Source organism: Patella vulgata, chromosome 4 (genome assembly GCF_932274485.2).
Source record: "Patella vulgata chromosome 4, xgPatVulg1.2, whole genome shotgun sequence".
NCBI classification, from domain to species: Eukaryota; Metazoa; Mollusca; class Gastropoda; family Patellidae; genus Patella; species Patella vulgata.
This window is the reverse complement of record NC_065882.2, coordinates 21,507,325-21,530,686: the sequence shown is the minus strand read 5'-3', so window position 1 is coordinate 21,530,686 and position 23,362 is coordinate 21,507,325. Positions and strand designations below refer to the sequence as shown.

Here is a 23,362-nt window from a genome sequence, read left to right as displayed (position 1 = left end):
AGGTATTGATTTTTAATGAATCTATATGAGTTTCATCACTCTCACCAAAGTTGTCATGTTCCAAAGTCTCAACCAATCAAATTGGTTATCTCTGCTTAGCCTTAGTGGAAAATGCACATGATCGAACACTGTCAAGGCATTCACCTAATAGAGACCTACACAAGAGTTTGAACATTTTACCCTAATCAGAAGGATAGTTATTAATGTTCCAAAGTCTTGACTAACCAGACTGAAGTCTCTACTTACCCACTTAGCCAGCGTGGCTCCTCATTATCGAACTTAGTCAAGGTATTGAAACCATATACCAAGTTCCATCACTCTCACTTAATTAGAACCAAATTTATCGTGTCCCAAAGCATCAACCTATCAAATTGCTTAACCTAATCAGAAAATGCTTATCTCCGAACGGCGAACACCATCAAGACATTCACCTAATAAACAACTATATTCTAGCTCAATTAGAAGGAGAGTTATTGTGTCTCAAAAGTGTGACGGACAGACTCATTTTAACAGTCCCCTGCTTTCTACGAAAGGCAGGGGGCAATAAAGAAATTAAATTAATAAAAAGGAGGATAAGTTTTCTACACTGAATTTCATAAAACTCATTCAATCAAGTGTGGTTAATTTGAATTAAAATGCTTTAATGCTGCAAGGAAATGGTTTTACATGTGCTCACTACATGCTTATTATCAAAATCATCTATATCAATAAATTATTAGTTATCAAAACATAGGTTGCCAAGCAGCAAAACATACGCCCACTAGGACTCATCATGTACATAGGGCCTCTGTGTGCAAATCATTTCAATAATTAGACATTGTTCCTTGCCAGGCTCTCTGTCCAGCACCAGAAATGTCCTGCCCCAAAAAGTTCAAACCAGATTTAAAATGATGGCAGTGATTATTGAAAATCAATAGAGAACCCATATCAATTTCAGACAGATATGAATTATTGTAGCCTTGAGATAAACAGACATGTAACAACAGATGGACGGACAGTGTGACAGCAATATAAGACCACATCAAAATGCAGGCATATAAAAATCATCACAGTGAAAATCATTCTATCACTTTAAAAAAAGAACAAAGATAGGTTGCCAGGCAACGAAACATACGCCCAAAGCAGCTAAATCGTCCGGTAATGAAACATTTATCATACATTAAAATCTGATTAAGAGTAACAACTCATGAAGTAAGTATCAAAAAACCATTAGAATTTGTTTGGTTTTTATAAAGTTCTGTCCCATGCTAACATTTAGTATACGAAACATTTAATATCATGGATTTAGCTGTTCAAGTTATCAAAGTTCACTGAAAATCAACATACTTGTTCATCTCAAGACCTTAAACTCTGTGTATCAATCTGAAGTTAATCGGATGATAACTTTAGCCTCTAGACATCGCAAGATCTTTCAAAGTGATCAAAAGCAATAACTTTGGTTATCGGAAATCGCTAAAAATCAATGATTCTTTGTCTCATGACCTCAAACACTGTGTATAAATTTAAAGTCAATCGGATATTAACTTTAGCCTCTAGAGCATTTACAAGATTTTTTGAAGTGATCAAGGGCCATAACTCTGGCAGTAATTATCAGAAATCGCTGAAAATCAATAGGCTTCTTCGTCTCATGACCTTAAACACTGTATATAAATTTAAATCAATCGGATATTAACTTTAGCCTCTAGAGCATCCACAAGCAATTGTGGACGCCGGACCGCCGGACGGGGGCGACAACAATATACGACAACATTTCAATGTGGGCGTATAAAAACAAAGCCAGATTCACAAGATAACATAGTAATAATATAAATTGTAAAAAAACCTAAAAAAATTACAAAACTGGAATAAATCAAGTGATTAGTTTGTAAATGTGTAATAGTGTAATATATAACTTACCATCTGTCACTTGATCTATTATATCATCTAATATACAGCGTACTATATCTTCACTACTTTCTTCTTCTTCTAAAATATATAATATTATTATAGTAAGAGTATGAGTAGATACCTATATCTGTTGCTCAAATGATAGAAAATATATTCTCGACCTTACAACTGAATACCCTAGTATATTGTTTACAAACACAATGTAACTAAAATCTTCAATTTGAAACTAATAATGGAAACAGAACCAACTACAATAGCAAATTACTATTATTACATGCATTGAAGTAACTATATAAGCACCAGCTTTACGAGATAAGTAGTTAGAATTATGTTGTGCATTCCGATCCATATCCAGACAACCACTTTAAGTTTAATCAAATATTTTTGATGAAGTGATTTCTATATTAATTGTTGTAATGACAACAGGCTCATATTTATTGTAAATAAGAGGCCTACCTTCACCATTCTCAGTTTTTTCTTCACTCTCTCCTTTGTCCTCTTCATCTCCTGTTTTATTGCCATCATCTTCAGTTGTCTGGAATAATTAATCAAAATTTATACACTAAGAATTATATCATATAGAGTTTTTGATAATAATATAGATGATAATTTGTGGTCCATTCTCATATCTTCAATGATATTTTACTCTTAAACATACCTAACAAGAGGCGTCATTAAGTTTGAAAGTATATATAACCTCCAATTTGATCTATATTCCTTAGTATTTATTTTGAGAAATTTTTGTATAATAATGACTCACGAAAAGAAATGTGAATGACAAATGGAGGGACAGACAGGGGGTGACATCAATATAAACTGTGGGTATGTAAAAACTAAAATTGTTCCTGTCAAACTATGTAAATATAACATGTTTAAATTCCTGTTATATTGTCAGACAAACCCATCTACCTTTATTTCATTAGAATCTGGTTCTTTTTCAATATTGATTATAGGTATTTCTGATGTGTCTTTCTCACTTACACTATTTGTCTTCTCTTCTTCCTTTTTATCATTTTCCTTTAAAAAAATATATAGAGAAATCATTACTGAAAAAAATATTTGTAGCTAACCCCTATAGATTTCTAAAGCGCACACGTTATGACCACCCTCCACGCCTGTTCTTGTATGAACTTTCTTAAAAATTACAACAAAATACAATGCCTACTAATTTACATTTCATTTGAACAATTCCTTGAATAGTCGGTGTTCGATCCCTGCATTGGCCGAGAAAGTTCATTCAGATTTTCCGGCGTGGTTTCCCCTGTCAGTGATGCGGAATGGAGGGCCTGCCAAGGACAGCTGTCTAGTCGTTCGGATGGTACAAAAAAACAAGGTCCCGTGTACACATTGACATGCACGTAAAAGATCCCTTGGCAGTTGGAATTCGATATAAGAGTAGGCCGTAGCACCGCTCCCCGAGCAAAATTTCCCTCATAGCACACTGTATGGCGTAAGCCCGCCTTCATTAGCCCAGGTTAGGAGCAGAACAGTAGGACGTTAAACCCCATTTCATTTCATTTCCTTGAATAGTGACTTCTTTTTCACACACAGTAAGCTCAAATATAGTTTCAACCTTCAGTTAATGAAGGTCTAATAGAGAGAGAGAGAAATGGGGTTTAACGTCCACTCGACATAAACTAGGTCTTTACGGGACTAACATATGGTTCAATTTTATTTCCATAATTCGCTTGCGTGTAGGGGTCTTTAGCAGTGGGAGGGCACCAGAGGACCCAGAGAAAACCCACGAGGTTGGACAGGCGACCCTACTCCTTGCCACGTACAACCGGGGAATCGAAACCATGCCAGTTGACTCAATGACAGACTTTATGATACAGCGCGCACATGCTAACCATTCAGCAATCCAACCCCCCTGAAGGTCTAATAATTATCCAGATGTGGCATTTATTTCAAATACACTGATTTCCTTTACTGTACTAATAAATTATAATTTATAAAGAAAAACTGAATTAAAGCATAACTTACAGCTTGTGATTCCATACGAATAAATATTACACTTAACATCTGAGTTAGAGTCGCTTTAGCCGTGGTCTGGTTAACCAGGTTTTTACTAGCAAGATATATATTATAACATGTTCTAACGGTCTGGAGAACAGTGCCTTCATGTATCTCACAATTATTGGATGTTACAACTGTCAACAATGCCTGAGGAGGAAAAACAAAAACAATGAATATTATTAGAAACTAATAAACAATCCATCATGCTGGCAGTTCTGCTGTTTGTAAAAAAATCCCTTACCGTTGGTGATTTTTATTTAAATAACAATTTTTTTTATTATCAATGTTCAATTGTTCATGGTAATGTTTTATGCTTAGACTGTGGTTAATTAATTGTTTGTTTCTCATGACCTGTGTTTGTGAACTATACATGCTACATGAGGTAATTATTCATTATTAATTGAGATGGAATTTAAAATTTTTGAGTTTAATGCTGTTTCTATTTCAGCAATAACTTATGTTGGTTACTTGGTCATTGAAAACCCAACGGTAACCGGCGTTCGCGATTTATTCACATTTAATAAAAATTTCATAAATTAAAATATATGTTGCACAATAGCCGGGGCATCGGAAGACTTGATCATAATAATAGGTCTAAATTATTAGTGATACGCTTCTAAGTTAAATGTTCGTTAATTCATTCATTCTTGGCATTTCATTTCTTTATCTTCCTCTACTTTGACAGGTTACAAAATGACCTGTTCCAATCAGGTTGATAATTTGTTCTGACATAAATGTTTAAAAGCATACCTTTGGATTTTTGAATACAACATAAGTTAGATTATTTAACATGTCAGTCCAAAGAATTTATTACACACGTTTTCGTTTCTCTAACCGTGAAGTAAGATAGTACCAATAACCCGTATGTTAATTGTCTTCAACTTTGACCCCATCGGCACAAGGCATTGTGATAATATAAATACTTATCTTCATCAAAGTATTCACATTTATTAGTATCTTTGTGTCCTTTTGAGACTGTGTTTATAAAGTGTTGTGTTTAATAAAATACCGTGAAGTAGTGTCAATCAGTCGGTAGACTTACCTCGTGATCGAGGCTATCTCATGGCAGCAGTTTTGGAACCGTTGGTCACAGAGTGCTAGTCACGTAAACAAAATATTTTAGCACTAATTTAAAAGACATTTATATCTTTAAGTGAATTTTATTACAATTGACAAGTGCCTTATGAAGTATGTATGTCGTCTTTGGTGAAAGAAAATGCTGCAGGATGACAGATATGATGCAGCTTTTTTTAACTTCCTGTTTCACATATGGACCTGTATATTTTTTTCACATTCTAGCCTACTAGACTTTACTTATCACCTACAATGTCATGTTTATCAATAAATAGTCGATTTTAAAGCGTCAGTTCATTGTTAATATTTGAAGGCAAACAAATATAGTTTTACAAATTTTACAGGACGAATTTGTGACTTCCCTAAATTTAACCAAATAATTATGGGAAGTACGTAATTATTACGGATGAAAATGGACATGCAGGCGGGTCATGCAATACAAACAATTAATTAACTGCGGCCTTATGTAAGAGTAAGTCTGTGTTATAGATAATGTATTACTAATGATGCTGCTAATTTCATACAGACTAAGAGCACAATTTATCTCATTGCAAAAACAAACACAGTTATTTTTTGTTTCTATTTTACTTAATATATTCACTATCACATGTGATCGTTTGTTGTTATGTTGTAAGTTTAGACTTCGATGTAAGGAGAAATTCATTTCCATTCATACTACCTTTATTATCTGCAACTGAACACCTTCATCTGTCTGTGGACCGTTAAAACAACCACATATTGTCTCTACAATCCTATCTATCAACCTTTTATTTGGAGAAGTACTGTCAGGAACATTTCCAGTCAGATGTCCATATGCTATTAATTTCTACAAGATAAAAAACATCTACATTTATTAATCAGCCAATTCATTCACAATGCATTCTTTCAGAAAAAATACAGATAGAAAATGAGTTTTATGGCACTAACTCGAAATCAATGATAGACAATAAATGTAAATTTCAAAAAGATAGGTTAGTAATTGCAACCTATAAAATCATACAGGATGTCATAAAAAAGTGGTATATATTTGAAGGTCATTTCAATGAGATGACAACCCCTTGGGCTTATTAATTTCAACAACAAACTGAGGCTAATATCTCCTGTCTTAATCTCAAATAAATAGATGACACTTATTAATTACTTGCACATCTACACCAAGTTTGTACATTCTATCTCAATTAGAAGCAGAGTGATAGTTTGCATTTTTCTATCTCAATTAGATGTAGAAGGCAGAGCTATTGTGTCCCAAAAAGTATGATGGACAGACACTTGTCAGGCACAAATTCAGGGTTTGTCAGACATAATCCTTATAATGTCTATAATTTGCCTGGCACAGAAATTTCTCTTCTTTCTGCTTTGATTGATATTTGTATGTGAGTGAGAGACAGAGAGGGAGAGAGGAGGAGTGTTTACCTCCCACAAAATGATAATCAATAAAATGTTTCCTAATAAATATGGAATATAATTTGGTAACATAATAATTTAGCAGGAAGCTTCTGTGTAATCACAGCACCCAAACATATAAGTCTAGGCCTATTCTTTTAATAAATCTAAATACATGTACATGTATAAGCATACCTGAAGGCAATCCAAGGCTGTATTTACAATACGAGAACATTTTGATTGACATGCTAATTCAAATGGTAGGAAATATTTATCTGCAGCTACAACTCCCGGACGTTTTGGCTGAGGAAGAGCAGAAGATGATTCAACTTCCGGACTGAAATAAACACTATAATAGTTGTATAATTAGAAATCAATGAAAGCATGCATTATGTAAAAAAAAAATCAATTACAGGGTAGCAAGAGGGGTGGATGGGGTCTAACAAAACTACATGTAAATCATTTCAAGACTTACACATGGTACAATTCTATTTAAATAATTTGCTTGCTCATAGCATAGGGGTCTTTAGCAGTGAGAGGAAAAATGAAGGACACAGAGAAAACCCACAAGGTTAGGCAAGAGAGACCCCACTCCTTGTCATGTACATGTACAAGCTTGGGAATAACCATGCCACTTGTATCAATTAAAGGGAAGCAGTAGTAGATGTATTTTGGTGGATAACACTGGTTAATTTAGAGTGAAAGGCTCTTGCCAACCTTTAACCTAGCCTTGTGCTATTATTGAAGCTCTGTGATACTTTTTCAAACTTTCCGTTTCCATAACCTGTAAGTGCCTGGATAACCCTGTCTATATATTTGCCAATGCTTTATATAGGCTCTGCCTGTTCCCCAATCCCCTCAGTTTCTGAATAAATATGGTTTATATATAAAAAAATGCTTTAGTGCTAAGTAACTGTCACAATTATCAAGTCACTCATACACAACTGAAGATTGTGTGAAGACAGAAATTCCTTGGAGGAATTACCTAACTCATTAAAGCAAATCTAGCGATTTATTCTCCTACATGGGTAAAGTGGTTATATCTTCACATTTGATTAAATATTAAAGTAATGGTAGCTAAGTGTTTAACTCAATATCATTCACAGTCTTCGACATTGAAAACACGAATTATTTGTCAATTTAAATCAACATTGATGTTGTGATCTTACCGGGAAAAGATGGGCTTCTGATATCCAAAATTTATGACAAAATATACATTTTACCATGGTACACAAATCGAGTACCAGAATGTGTTTCAACATCATTTGTTACAAGGGACTCAAAGAACGAGGTTAGCCATATTCCACAAGACATGTCAAGCGGTCATGCCATATTCGTATCTAGAGAGCATGCGCAATAAATACCACCAGTGTAGACTGGAAAAAACAGATACTAGAGATTGCCATTCGATTGATACTTCTCGCGTATTTCGCCGAACACAACTGATTTGAAATTAAAGTAAAAACGGAAATGGTTGAATGTAAATCAGTTTATATACATTCATATCACATTATTATATGTGTCACGACCCATTTGTGTCAATTTCTAGGTCCCAGATATTAGCGATATAGCTCCTATAAACCCCCTTCTATTTGCATATCCTTTGAAATCTGGAACAGCCCTGTTAAACAAACTAGTTAATACAATTCTGTGATGGTAAGTGTGACAAATTGGAACTATAAGCTTCAATATCACAATTCACTGTAGGCATTAAATATCATTGTCTTGATTAACACATCACAAATTTGAGTACCTGTAGCATATATATTGTAATTTGTTACTTCAACAGAATGGTTTAAAATTAATGCACACAAGACGTGTATTTACTTTCTGATATTAGCCAGTTATCTGACAAAGATATATCATTAACATATTTGATTTAACTTTTGGGACAGGTCTAGGGTCTAACTATTCTAAATGTATCAGAGTAATGACTTTTTAATTTGAAATTTACTTACTTTTGTACTTTAGAATCATTCTTCACTTCATCTGAAAATAAATTGTATTTCTAGAAATGAGACATGTATTGACAGTTGACACACAATAATAATTAAAAATCAGAATAAGAAATTTATTGGGATAAATAATACAGTATCCTTAGAAAGTCAAAGTACTATCATTCATTACCTTTTAAATCATGACACTATTATTAATCAGCTTATTAACCAATCAATACTGATGTTGTGGTTTGAAACAGAACATGATTTGGATCAATTTCTTGTGCATGAGATTCAAGTGAAAAAGTACCGTAACACGAAAGTAGGCTATCTATTTTGTTCCCTGTCTCCATATAGAAACCATTCTAGAACAGCCAAGAATTGATTTATCAGGTCGCATCATTATTGTTTTCATTGTAGTTAAGGTTTTAAACGATCCAAATGTTTATTATTATTAGCCCTTTGGAATGATGCTTTTCAACATCCCTCTCATGTAGATTACAGGACTCCATGGTAAAAGGATTCAATACCATGAAACAATGTAAAAATAATTAGATATAGGACTAACTACCTAATAAACGTTCAGTTCTGTAGAGCAATCTTGAAATATTTCAATGACTACAATTTATGGATAGACTATTTGTGCATACACTGAGGATAACGATCGTTAAAACACCGAAATAAATCTGATCATATCAATTGGAGCACTTTTATACACCTCTTTGCAAACTCAAAAACTAGTCACAATAAGTAGTGTAATGTGATTAACTCACTCAAATTGATGTTTGTTACTCGTAAAGTCATTCAAATTACAGGCAATATAGTGTATTATGTCATGTAAGGTCTACCATACTTACCAAGTGCCACCTCACAAGCCTTTTTCAACTGGGAATGATGTGCCTTCTTTATTTCTTTATCAGATAAAATCTTTTCTAAAGCTCTGGTCAAAAACATTTTCTTTCAAGAATTAATTTCACGCTAAACATAAGAAATTGGGTTACATTTTAGCCTAAACGATGTATGTCACACCTCCAATTATTTATTTGTCCACCGCAACATCCGCCATGCTGGAGGTCACGTGACATTTATGTGCATTTTGCAATGGCAATGCAGCATCTTCCCACAATCTAGACCCGTGGACACGATGAACCGTTACATTTACAAGTATAAGTTCAAACCAACTAAAGAGTATTGGTGATTTTCAATCAGTGTAATACATAAATAAAAGACAAGTTCCAAGTTGAAATGTTTTTATTTGCATGTAAAGCTACTAGCAACCGATTCCCAGGTGGCGTTCTGAGATACCAATTTCGTCCCGCGAAGCAGTAATGGGTCGTACGCCATGTGCATTGGGCTAATTTTTGTGCAACTGTTACATAATATAACCCATAGCAAATCCCACATCGTCCTCTGTGATTTAAATAGAAATTCAATAAAATAATATACCGGTAATCAAAACTGAATAGTATGTTTACCTTTGTTTGAAAGGAAAGAGAATACAGCACAAAAATAGGGGTGGGGTGGGGAGTATAAACCAGGATTAATCACATGTAACCAAAATGTTTAATAATATTTTACTGCTTTCAGCTTGTTTTGGTTTTTTTTTTCTTTCTTTCTTTTTTCCTTCTTTCATTCTTCGCACTATTAAATTTCTTCTTTGTCAACCCTTGGGCATATAAATGGCGGTTTACTATTTCAGAGCTGTAACTTTCACGTCGAGAAATAAATGCGGGAATAGTGACTAAGTGAGGAGTTTATTAACGACTGACAGTTTTACTTCCGGTTGTTGACAAGATGGATGCAAGGAATGCACAAAAGTCATGGGAATTGGCAAATAATGTCGAAATTGATGACATTTACCGTTACGATAAGAGACAGCATCAAGATATTCTGACTGCTAAACCATGGGAGAAAGAGTAAGAAATTGTTATGTTAATAATAATAATCAAAACGGCCATCAGATAGGGCAGTTACAATTTACTCAAGAGTCAAGTCAAATCACCGTTATTCTTCCTTATTAACTTACAGTAGACTACTACTATAATAAGTAGAGATGAAAACAAAAAATTCAACTATCCCGTATGGCTTCAATTCTTTTATTTCTGGATAGGGCTTTCCCTAAGCTTTACAATGACACCAAAATGAGCTTGAAAGGCCCTATATTAATGAGGTTAGTTATGCCGAATTAATTGTTGCTAATTAAAGGAGCTAAATCGCTAACATTTGGGACCTAGAAATTGACAAAAGTGGGTCGCAACGCATATGATACTGTAATATGAATGTATATAAACTGATTTACATTCAATGGTTTCCGTTTTTACTCCAATTTCAAATCAGTTATGTTCGGCAAAATAAGCCAGCAGTCTCAAGCGAGTGCAAATTTCTAGCGTCTGGTTATTCCAGTCTACATACGCCGTTTGATTTGGTGCAATGTGTCTAGCCTCGTCCCTCGAGTCTGGGGCTGAAGCGCATTATGGTACACGATTCGTGTACCAATGGTAAAATGTTTATTTTGCAATAAATATTGGATATCAAAAGCCCATCTTTTTCCGGTAAGATCACAACATGAATGTTGATTTAATTTGACAAATAAATCGTGTTTTCAATATTGAAGATTTTGGATGATACTGAGTTAGAGATTTAGCTACTTTAACGCCCTTTTTTGTCTAAAGTAAAGTGAAGAACAAAGTAGGAAAAGTGAGGCCATCACGCGCAGTCGCTAGCGGTAAAATTCCACTAATTTTCTTACATGGCGGTCACGTCGAAACTGGATCAAAAATTTTCCACACTACATATTTTGGCTCCGCACCTACCGATTTCATTGGAAACTTGCAGAATTAAAGTTTAATATATTATGTATTTTCAAATCAATATACTGTATTATTAACCCTATCCGTCCCAAAAATCATGTTTTCTACTTTCATTTTGAAGTTAAGATTTCTCTGCACTCGGAGCAGCTAGAGTAAAGTAAAAATTCGAAAATGAGGCGAAAAGCTAGTCTTTTATTTACGAAAATAACCACATTCGAAGCCACAGTTTCGCACCAATGGACAATCCGATGAGGAAGAAAAGCCAATACGCAAATTGCACTGGCGTATCTGTTGCGTGACTCGCGAAGACGAAATTACGCCAGCGGTTCACCGCTTCATTGGCGTACCTACTATAAGTATAAGCACTGCAGTGCAAATCGGCTATAAGTTTATGGATTGTGTTTAATCATTTAATGTAACAGCACTTATCAGTCAAATACTTTGACAGCTACAGGGCTTGCCACGAGACGCGAGTAATTACTCGCGCGCACGCTACGCTCGCGTAAAACCAAATTTACGTGAGTGATTAAGTACTCGCGCAAATATAAAAAATAATTTAATCAGAAATAATTGAATATCGTAATATAAAAAGCCGTAAACAATTTGTATGCCTTCATATCGATGCACTATTGCGCACGCGGCGTGTCTTTCCAGTGCCAACTGTTGTTACTAAAGGGCAGGTCTTTTCATCCCAAATCCATTTTACCCTAGACTGTTTCATCCCAAATTTACATGAGTCGTTTCATCTCACTAATATATAAGGTTGTTCCATCCCATAAATTAAAAAAAAGAGTATTAAGAGTTAACTGACATTTGCCCTACGTATAGTTTATTTTGTGATATAACTATAACCAATAAACACAATTTATTTAATATTTTTGCTTTCACATTGCACTTTTGTCATCTACCTTTTGTCATTCAACATTTCACATTAGACATTTTAAAATTTCAACAACATGCCTAACATAAGTCATTAAGTGACCCAGAACTTTAAACTTCGAACTCTGACATCTTCTCATTTGACACATGCACAGTGTATTTTTTTCCATCAACATTTGTCTTTTGCAACATAACTTTTTACATAGAAGATGAAATCAAGCCACATATAATAATAGTTATATACATATCAAGGCGTAATATATATACTCTTCAAAAGAAGAAACGCATAGTGACATTTCGTTGTCGGTATACCCTTGCTTCGTTGCAACAGGAACCGTGACTCGTCGTCGCTGAACCAAACTGTTCCCCAGCGTTGATGTGGCCATACCCTGTGGCTGTGTGTCTGAACTCATTGATGTCAGATTTGCGAGTGTCAGTGTATTTCAAAACAGCATCTCTAACGGGACTTCTGGCTCGTAATCAGGTTTCACATAGGCATTTACGAACTGCTTGGTCTGAGATCCTACGACATCCAAGAATTGCTGCTGCAGTAGAGGTCGCTGTTGTGATCAGTTTCTGCGAATGACGTAACCCAGATGTGACAATTCAGGCCTGAGTTTGGGTGGTTACATGTTGAACTTCGCTGTCGGTAACTATCCCAAAAGTGAGAAATTGTACTCTGGGAAACATTCAGCAGCCTGGCTACATCTGTCTGGGATTCACCTGCTTGTAACCGACCGATAGCATTGTTGTGTTAGTCCCCGTTAGTACCTTATCAAGAGATGAATAGTAATATCTATAAGCTAGAGGTCAGATTTCTGTAGTCAAAACAGCCCCCTAGAGTAGTCTAGGCAATAATACAAAACTAAAATAAGAAAAATATAATTGTCTATTTTTCATTTCAGTAACCATCATTTCAAGCACATTAAAATTTCAGCTCTGGCACTTCTAAAAATGGTGATGCATGCTAGATCTGGAGGTAATCTTGAAGTGATGGGTTTGTTGCTAGGCAAAGTTGATGGTAATACAATGATTGTAATGGATGGTGTGGCTCTACCAGTGGAAGGGACAGAAACAAGAGTTAATGCCCAAGCACAAGCATATGAATACATGGCTGCCTATACCGAGTCGGCTAAACAGGTTTGAAAATTTTACTATTAAACTTTACTAGCTTTTCCTTAGTTGTGACAGATTAAACTATTTTGCCCAACGCTCTAATGGCATTCTCACCAATATTCTGTCATCTATTTTACTTGATTTCAATCAGATAATTGTCCCCCGCCTTTCGAAGAAAGCAGGGGACTATTAAAATGGGTTCGTCCGTCTGTCTGTCTGTCCGTCTGTCTGTCCGTCACACTTTTTGGGACACAATAACTCTCTTCCTATTTGAGCTAGAATGTTCAAACTTGGTGTATGTGTTTATTAGGTCAATGCCTTGATGGAGTTCGAAGATGAGCATTTTCCGCTTAGGGTAAGCAGAGATAAGCAATTTGATTGGTTGATGCTTTGGGACACGATAACTCTCTTCCTAATTGGGCTAGAATGTTCAAACTTGGTGTATGTGTTGATTAGGTCAATGCCTTGATGGAGTTCGAAGATGAGCATTTTCCGCTTAGGGTAAGCAGAGATAAGCAATTTGATTGGTTGATGCTTTGGGACACGATAACTTTTAATTGAGCTAGAATGTTCAAACTTGGTGTATGTGTTTATTAGGTCAATGCCTTGATGGAGTTCGAAGATGAGCATTTTCCGCTTAGGGTAAGCAGAGATAAGCAATTTGATTGGTTGATACTTTGGGGCACGATAACTCTCTTCCTAATTGAGCTAGAATGTTCAAACTTGGTGTATGTGTTGATTAGGTCAATGCCTTGATGGAGTTCGAAGATGAGCATTTTCCGCTTAGGGTAAGCAGAGATAAGCAATTTGATTGGTTGATGCTTTGGGACACGATAACTTTAGTTCTAATTAAGTGAGATTGATGAAACTTGGTGTATAGTTTCATTACAGTAATACCTTGACTAAGTTTGATAATGAGCATTTTCTGCTCAGGGTAAGCAGAGCGATACGCAATTTGATTGGTCGAGACTTTGGAAAACAATAACTCTCCTACTTTGATTGTCCCCCGCCTTTCGAAGAAAGCAGGGAACTATTAAAATGGGTTCGTCCGTCTGTCTGTTTGTCTGTCTGTCCGTTCCGCTTATGGTAAGCAGAGATAAACAATTTGATTGGTTGATCTTCGAATTGAGTAAATGTTCATGCTTCATTGTCCCCCGCCTTTCGAAGAAAGCAGGGAACTATTAAAATGGGTTCGTCCGTCTGTCTGTTTGTCTGTCCGTTCCGCTTAGGGTAAGCAGAGATAAACAATTTGATTGGTTGATGCTTTGGGACACTATAACTTTAGTTCTAATTAAGTAGATAAACAATTTGATTGGTTGATGCTTTGGGACACTATAACTTTAGTTCTAATTAAGTGAGAGTGATGAAACTTGGTGTATAGTTTCATTACAGTAATACCTTGACTAAGATCGATAATGAGCATTTTCTGCTCAGATTAAGCAGAGCGATAAGCAATTTGATTTGCTGAGACTTTGGAACACAATAACTCTCCTTCGAATTGAGTTAAAATGTTCAAAATTGGTGTGTATGCTTATTGTCCCCCGCCTTTCGAAGAAAGCAGGGGACTATTAAAATGGGTTCGTCCGTCGTCTGTTTGTCTGTCTGTCCGTCACACTCCTTCGAATTGAGTTAAAATGTTCAAAATTATTATAACCAGGTATTGATAAAAGCATCAATTGAGCAATTCCAATACAATCCAATACAATGAATATAGGCAAGGTAAATAAACAAATAAATGGAAAAAACAAATTGAAAAAGAAACTATTATAAATTAATTAAATATGTAGTATGCAATAATGAATTGACATTTAATGACAGAAAGAAAACAGTGAACTTTGCACAACTTGCAGCAAGATGGAAAATAGACCCGTTGATACAACCAAACTCTAGATCTGTAGGCATAGAGCATGTTTTCCCCTTAATATGCTATAATTATTCCATCAAAAACATTGTATGCTTAGACTATAAGTAAAGATATACTGTTTGATTGTTCAATACTTTGTAAAAGATAATTTGTGATAAATTTATATGTGTCCTCTAATTATTTTCCTATTTCGGCGGGGGACATCAGCCTCACTGTTGGCTTGTTTGTATATAACAAATAGTAAGGTCATATGCTGGACTTCATAAGTATTCATGTTTTCTTAAACTGAAAAAGAACTGGTGCTCCAGTGAACAAATAAAATAAAGATTTATTCCAATATTTCTTCCAAAAGAGCTGGATTCCATTTATTAAACCCTATTTACTTTACTCCCATATTTATGTAAACTGGCAATATGCAATTTTTTATTTGACTAGGTTGGAAGATTAGAAAATGCTATAGGCTGGTATCACAGTCATCCTGGTTATGGTTGTTGGTTATCTGGTATTGATGTCAACACACAGATGTTAAATCAACAGTTTCAAGAACCCTTTGTTGCTATTGTGGTTAGGAACCATTTTATCAATGCATTTTTATATTCATGCCAGTTCTATCTTTCAGATTTTCACTTTATTCTATAAATAGTGAAAATAATAACATATAATATACCCTGCACGGTAACAGCATCGAGAACTCAATCTCCCAAATTTTTTTTTTTTTTTTTCTAAAATTAGGATTATTAGCAAAGCGAACATTCAGACATACCGTTTGCCATTCAGGGTAAAAGCATCAAGAATTCAAAATTCTCTCATGCTGCATATCTTGAACATGATTTTAATGGGCATTTCATTTAATTTGTATGGTTTTATTTTAGATTGATCCAGTTAGAACTATATCTGCTGGTAAAGTTAACATTGGTGCTTTTAGAACATACCCTAAGGTAAGATTTCTGTCCCAGAGAAAGTAGGGAATTATTAAACTGGGTTCATCTGTCTGTCTTTCACACCTTTTGAAACATAATAACTCTGCTTCTAATTGAGTTAGAACGATCATTAGGTGAATGTCTTTGACAAATTTCCATAGTGAGCACTTTTCACTTAGGCAAAGCAGAAATTAGCAATTTGATCTATCGATGCTTTGGTAGATGATACAGTCATCTATTTATTTTAAGACTGAGTTCTATGTTCCAGTTGGTCACTCTTTGATGTAGTAGTAGCAGAGTTGTGTAATGCAATTCACCCTCCTAATTAGACTAGTTTTAACTAAAGATTTAAGTGCTCCATATTAGAATGTTTGATTTTCCTAGAATATTTGCTTTGAGTATCAGAATATTTTGATATGTCAAAATACATTTATTTACCGGCACATTTGATTGGTTTGAATATTTCTCTTACATATCAGAAAATTTATTTTAAAATCTCAGATTTATTCTATACATCTCAAAATATTTGGTTTATTATAGAATAGTTCTCATTAATATTTTAATAATCATATATCATATTGTATTTTTAGGGTTATAAACCACCAGATGAAGGACCATCAGAATATCAATCAATTCCTTTAAGTAAAATAGAAGATTTTGGTGTACATTGTAAACAGTAAGTATAAACTGCTATGATCATTCATAAATTATTTGTTTTAAATCAGTTATATGTACAATAACTAGTCTTAAAACCTGGTTCCTTATTGTATATTAGATTAGAATATAAAAAGATACTTCCTAATTGTATCGTATGTTCACAAACTTTAAGAGGAGATAACTAGATAAAAATATCTGAATCTGTAGAGCATTAAAACAAGAAATTGCAGGTGACAACAATATATGACCACATTAAATGTGGGGATATAAAAACAGCATCTGTAGTCTTTTTCGAGATAACTGTACAAGTCCTTCAAACTGGTACTTTGTGGAGTTTGTTTTTCTGTCAGAAAAGTGTTTTATTGACAAAGGTTATAAAAGAGAGACTATAAAATTGTCTTTAACATAATCCTTATAAGACATATAGAAATAGATTTCACAAAATAAAACACTTGTATCGATATACTACTGAATTTTTCAATACACATACAGGTATCATTATAAAGCACTTGAAACGTAGCATGTTATTAAAATTCAGATGTAGTATATTCATACAAGTGTTTTATTTTATAAAATTGTCTCGTAAAAATTTTACTCGTTTTGATTGATAAATGTTTTATATTTCAGATATTATTCATTAGATATATCATATTTTAAATCGGCATTGGATAGGAAATTATTAGATTCTTTATGGAATAAATATTGGGTGAACACATTGAGTTCCTCTAGTTTACTTACAGTAAGTTGTTTCATATTTCATTTTCATCAAATTGTTATACATTTACACAGAATGTTGAATGTTAATACTGTCGTCCACAGTTCTTAGTTATTAACACTTCATTTTTATACGCCCACATGGAAATGTGATATAAAATAATTAATAGAATACAGTATCAAAAAAACATCGTTTTATCCAACGTTTCATCAGTAAAAATAGTGTATTCTATTAATTATTTTATATCAACTTATCTGAATATCAAATGCATCATTTTGACTTAGTCAAAATTGATCCCATCAAACCGTCTGTATTTGGTTTGTGTTTCTACTGATTGGAAGTTTCACATGGAAATGTGGACATATATTGCCATCACCCCTGTCCGTCCGTCGGTCTGTCCAAAAGTTATTATCCGATTGTTTTAAAATTGATATATGTGGTTTAAATTAGTGAGATGAAAAAGCCTATTTAATTTCAATAATTTCTGTTCATTACGTCTAGAGTTATGGCCCTTGTTTCACTTTGTTGAACCTTGTGAATGCTATTACGCCAAAAGTTATCATCCAATCTTTCTGAAATTTAAATGCATTATTTAAATTAGTAAAACAAAGAAGCCTATTAAATTTCAGCAATTTCCATTTATTATGTCTAGAGTTATGGCCCTTGTTTCACTTTGTTAATGCTCTAACCTCTAAAGTTATCTGCCGATCTGTATGAAATTTATATGTGCCATTTAAGTTAGCAAAAAGAACAATCCTGTACGTCTAAAATTATGGCTCGTTTCACTTTAATGAACCTTGTGAACTCCAACGCCGAAAGTTATTATCCGATCTTTGTGAAATTTATATGCATTATTTGAATTAGTGAAACCACGAAGCTATTGAATTTCATCAATTTACAATAATTACTTCTAGAGTTATGTCCCTTGTTTCACTTTGTTCAACCTTGTTAATGCTCGATTGATGAAAGTAATCATCCGTTATGTTCGAAATTTATATGCATCATTTAAATTTCTAGAGTTATGGCCCTTGTTTTACATTGTGAACGTTCGAATGAAAAAAGTGATCATCCGATTTGTACGAAATTTACATGCATTATTTAAATTAGTAAAACGAAAAAGCCTGTCAAATTTCAACAATTTTTGTAGACTACTTCCAAAGTTGAGGCCTTTGTTTCAGTTTGTAGAACCTTGTGAACCCTCAAGACAAACGACCAAAATTATAATCTGATCTGTATGAAACTGTCTTATAAAGGTCCCCAATTACCTACAAAGGAATAAATATGCGACAACCCTTGTCAACCGCTCGGACGATTTAGCTGCTGTGGGTGTATGTTTCGTTGCCTGGCAACCTATCTTTTTTAAATTGCATTTATTTTTATTTCTCACTTAACTATATTACAGTACTTTATGCATAGTGATCGGATTAGCATCTGGATATTGTCAAAATTATGCTTTATGTTGATTTTTTATTTATCACTGACCGAAGGCTCACCTCTGTTGCTAATGTAAGGAAAGTGGTCTCTTTTCACTGGCTTGAATCGACTAGTCACCGCACAAGGTGATAGTGTGTGTATCCAGAGATAAATAAATAATTAGTAGTGTATATAAAATGGTGCCATTCTAAAGAATATAGTAGCTAGTAAATAGATGTTTTGGATAGTTTCAGTGTTAGATATTTGAAATTTCAGCTGATTTATCTAATCTATTTTTAGAATGCTGAGTATACTACCCATCAGATCTTTGATTTATCAGATAAGTTAGAACAAGCTGAAGTACAGCTTGGTCGAGGTAGTTTTATGGGAATTGATTCACATGAAAAGAAAACAGAAGATAAATTAATGAAAGCTAAAAAGGATGGGTATGTAATTCGAATATATGTGGATTTTGTGCACTTTAGCACCTTTAGTGATTCTTAAAAAAAAAAAACCCAAAAAACCCTGATTATTTTCTCTTTAAATATAAAACATAATTTTAATGCTAAATGTAATTTTTTTTATATGCATTCCAGATGTAAAACAACAATTGAAGCCATCCATGGATTGATGTCACAAGTTATTAAAGACAGACTCTTTAATCAAGTACATTTGAATACATAGATAAATTAATTATTGTGTAAAATTTCTTTTCCCTGTGACTTATTTTCATCTGGCGTTTTTTTTTTATATATGATTATTAATTTATGTTAAAAGTCATCAAAAAGAATGTAAGATGCTACTTGATATAGCTTAAAGTATTTTTTAACTATTATACAGACACCCAGAGATAGATAATATTCAGATGAAATAATACCGTAAAATAAGAAATTAATGCATCATTAAATAAAAGTAACCTAAAGTGAGCCATATCATTAATTTCTTATTTTACAGTATTTATACATCTCTTCTTATTTCGAAACATAAGACTTATTTTCACCCATGTTAAAAAATAAAGATTGTTGTCTAAAATAGAAGTTGCTGTAAATGTATGTAAGATTGATGGAAGTGCTATTTGTTTATCATCATATTAAAACATTGTATTCTTGTCATATTTTTTTTTTATGTTCTGAAATTTAGTTTTTAATTAGTAACCATTGCTCTAATATTCAAACAGTGAAAGTAATGCACTGAAGAATTTATTCACCAAGGTATTATAGTAGAAACAACCAGATGCTATTGATTAAGCGGGAGACACACCATATAATCAATCACAGCCGAGAAAGTTCATCAGGATTTTCGGGCGCAGTGTCCCCTTGTCAGTGGTGAAGGATAAAGGGCCCAACAGGGACAGCTGTCTAGTCTTTGGGATGGTACAAAAAACCAAGTCTGCCATGTACACATTGGCGTGCACGTAAAAGATCCCTTGGCAGTTGGAATTCGATATAAGTGTAGGCTGTAGCGCCGCTGTCTGTGGAAAATTTCCGTCATTGCACCCTGCATGGTGTATGACCGTCTCCATTAGCCCAGTCGGAGCAGAACAGAAGGACGTTAAACCCAGTTTCATTTCATTTTTATACCCCCACATTTTCATGTGGACGTATATTGTCATTGCTCCTGTCCATCTACAATTTGTGGACACTCTACAGGTCACAACTTTTATCTGATTTTGACAAAACTTGAAATATAGGTCTATCTCCCAAAGATCTCGGTTCCTTTCGATATTGGCATGTATCGGACCATAACTTCATGTGTGTGAAAAATCACGTTATTGGCTTGTGGACACTCTCGAGGTCACAACTATCATCTGATTTTGACGAAACTTGAAATGCATGATTATAACCCAAAGATCCTGGTTCCTTACAATATTCCCGCATATCGGATCGTAACTTCCTGAATTATGGCCCTTGATTGTACGAAAAATCACGTTTTTCGCTTTCGATATTCACGCATATCGAACCGTAACTTCCTGAACTCAAATAGTGTAAACATATGGTATATCAAGGTTGTGGACTCTCTAGAGGTCCCATTTTTGATCTGATTTTGACGAAACTTGAAATACATGTTTATAACCCAAAGATCCTGGTTCCTTTCATTATTCGCGCATATCAGATCATAACTTCCTGAATTATGGCCCTTGATTGTACGAAAAATCACGTGAATATATCACCGTTACACTCTGATGATGATTGAGTTCGAAAGGAACTGCTCGACAAAAATGGTCGTTCTTTGTGCGCAAAGTGTGTAAAAGTATGTAAGATTTTGATGAAACTTAAAATATATCTTTATATCCCAAAGATCTCGGTCCCTTTCGATATTTGCGCATTTCAGAACATAACTTTCTGGATTATGACCCCTGATTGTACAAAAAATCGCTTTTGTTTTTAGCTTGTTCTCTATCCATCTCTTGCAAAATGAGGGCATATATTCGCCTAATGTGTCCAGTTCACTGAAGACAATGCCCAATTGTAGAATTCATTAGCCAATTACTGATGTTAAGAAAGTCACATCTTTTTCTGAAGACAAATCGGTGACTATCACGGCTTCATAACCGGAAACGTCTTCCTTGGCCAACTTTCGACTGAGATTGTTAAAAAAATTACTGCATGTCTTGGCGACGGATTCAGGTTTTCGCCGAGTCACACCTATTCTCCCACCTCTTTCTACAACCAATGCATACAGCGAAACTTTTTTTTAAAACCCCACCGCTACAGTTATTTTTTTTGCTATAATAGTTTAAAAAGACATAATGCAAGATAAACATGTGCCCTCAGCAACTAAGTGGTCCGGGGTGTCAACAAGGGTTGTCACATATTTTTTTCTTTTGTCAGAAATGAAAAAATTTACAACACACTAAAATCTCATTACAAGTAACAACCCATTTGGCTTCTATTTCTGCCCTATTCTAACATTTAGCATAAAAAAGCATTTAATATCAATTTCCATAATCATCAGAAATAGTTGAAAATCAATAGGCTTCTTCGTCTCATGACCTTAAATACTGTGTATAAATTTAAAGTCAACTGAATATTAATTTTAGCATCTTGAGCTTCCACAAGATATTTCAAAATGATCAAGGGCCATAATTCTGGCATTAATCATCTGAAATAGTTCAAAATCAATAGGCTTCTTCGTCTCATGACCTTAAACACTGTGTATAAATTTAAAGTCAATTGGATATTAAATTTAGCCTCGAGAGCATCCACAAGATTTTACATAATCATTGGAAATAGTTGAAAATCAATAGGCTTCTTCGTTTCATGTATAAATTTAAAGTTAATCAGGTATTAACTTTAGCCTCTAGAGAATTCACAAGATTTTTCAAAGTGATCAAGGGCCATAACTCTGGCAGTAATTATAGGAAATCGTTGAAAATCAATAGGATTCTTCGCCTGTGTCCTTTAACACTGTATATAAATTTAAAGTCAATAAGATGTTAACTTCAGCCTGTATTATTCATGACCTTATGACCTTAAATACTGTGTATAAATTTAAAGTCATTTAGATATTAACTTAAGACTCTAGAGCATCCACAAGCAATTGTGGATGCCAGACGACGGGGGCAACAACAATATGCAACCACATTTCAATGTGGGCGTATAAAAATGAATATATTGAAAATTTCAAATTACTTTATATTGAGTTATAAGCGTTTGAAGTCTGGCAAGAAATAGCAAATTGTCAAATACCATTGCCATGATAATAAAACTAAAGTATTTACTGTCGTTTCTTTTTATTATCAACATCCTAATTAATGTTAAAGATACTTTCCCAGAAAAGTATTTATCGAGTGTTTATTTACAATAAAAGTATGGCAATTTTGGTATGGAAAGTAGAAACATCCAATCTTACTAGAAAAATACTGGATTCCATGAAAAAAATCCATGGAGTGCATACAGGGCAAAAATGTAAGGGTTTCCCTAACCGGCAACCCGACAATTAGTGATGTCTGCTCGAGTAACGCCAAAGGTAGCACAAAAAGATTGCCTAATCTCCCAGCGTTAGTGAGCACTTGATGTATATGTTGATAAACTTGATGGTGCAACAGTTTCTGAGTTAAAAAAACATGGAAAAAAAATTTGTTATAAATAGTCAGCGATTAAAGACAACATCGTCTTGTGTATATGCAATGAATTCTCCTACGGCTTCGCATCCGTTGCTAGGTATCGAGAGAGGTAAGTTACGTGACACAAACATGACCTCTTTTGATCGATTTTTTATAGCAGGGTTATTCCCTGACAATTACATTGTTTTGCGAAGGATTTGAAGCAAAATTATTAATTAGTTTGAATATGTTTTTAGTCCAAATATATCATCAAATCACCCAGTTTGTACGCGTGAATGTTTCTTTAACAGATCTGGAATACATGTTACTTAAACATACATTATGCAAGAGCTAAATCTGCCTATTGCAGGTCTTTCTTTAGGCCTGAAATGTTATCTAAATTATTAATTAGACATTAATTAACTTATCCAGACCATAGTCAACTCTCGATGTCATCGCTAGCCTGCGACATTTACTAATTTAAATACATTTTGTAATGGATAATTTATCGTCAAAATGGTTAATCGAGACTTTGTTTTTTATTGTACCGACTTTAGTAATAATGATCGAGGCTAGGTCTAAAATTCAATCGCTAATATCTTGGTTCAGAGTGGAGCAATTTGACTAGAATTTTCAGCATATTCTA

The 23,362-nt window shown here is 34.1% G+C and overlaps 2 protein-coding genes across 5 annotated transcripts in view; one reads left to right on the top strand and one right to left on the bottom strand.

Annotated features, from left to right (window-relative positions):
• Positions 1 to 9,518, bottom strand: part of LOC126819335 (brefeldin A-inhibited guanine nucleotide-exchange protein 1) — a 38,243-nt gene extending 28,725 nt beyond the window's left edge. The window contains exons 1-8 of one of the 4 annotated variants that reach the window (XM_050547311.2): positions 9,155 to 9,518; positions 8,319 to 8,349; positions 6,556 to 6,709; positions 5,657 to 5,803; positions 3,871 to 4,050; positions 2,797 to 2,904; positions 2,344 to 2,422; positions 1,897 to 1,965 (exon numbers count right to left, since the gene is read on the bottom strand). In XM_050547311.2, the coding sequence (XP_050403268.1) occupies positions 1,897 to 1,965; positions 2,344 to 2,422; positions 2,797 to 2,904; positions 3,871 to 4,050; positions 5,657 to 5,803; positions 6,556 to 6,709; positions 8,319 to 8,349; positions 9,155 to 9,251 (865 nt within the window). In that variant the 5' untranslated portion in view covers positions 9,252 to 9,518. The remainder of the gene's footprint in view (positions 1 to 1,896; positions 1,966 to 2,343; positions 2,423 to 2,796; positions 2,905 to 3,870; positions 4,051 to 5,656; positions 5,804 to 6,555; positions 6,710 to 8,318; positions 8,350 to 9,154) is intronic. The other 3 variants (XM_050547314.2, XM_050547313.2, XM_050547316.2) reach the window with 3 other exon arrangements.
• A 534-nt stretch (positions 9,519 to 10,052) lies between these two features.
• LOC126819337 (COP9 signalosome complex subunit 5) lies at positions 10,053 to 19,785 on the top strand. Its single transcript, XM_050547319.2, has 8 exons — positions 10,053 to 10,213; positions 12,892 to 13,126; positions 15,402 to 15,530; positions 15,839 to 15,904; positions 16,477 to 16,562; positions 17,171 to 17,282; positions 18,972 to 19,117; positions 19,268 to 19,785. Exons 1-8 carry the CDS (start codon positions 10,092 to 10,094, stop codon positions 19,353 to 19,355), a joined length of 984 nt encoding a protein of 327 aa, XP_050403276.1. The 5' UTR covers positions 10,053 to 10,091; the 3' UTR covers positions 19,356 to 19,785.
• The last annotated feature ends 3,577 nt before the right edge of the window (positions 19,786 to 23,362 follow it).

Coding starts and splice junctions, on each gene's coding strand:
- LOC126819337 (XM_050547319.2), top strand. CDS start 10,092: ATGGATGCAAGGAATGCACAAAAGTCATGGGAATTGGCAAATAATGTC. Junction 15,531..15,838: donor AACCCTTTGTTGCTATTGTG/GTTAGGAACCAT, acceptor GTTTTATTTTAG/ATTGATCCAGTTAGAACTAT. Junction 15,905..16,476: donor CTTTTAGAACATACCCTAAG/GTAAGATTTCTG, acceptor TTGTATTTTTAG/GGTTATAAACCACCAGATGA.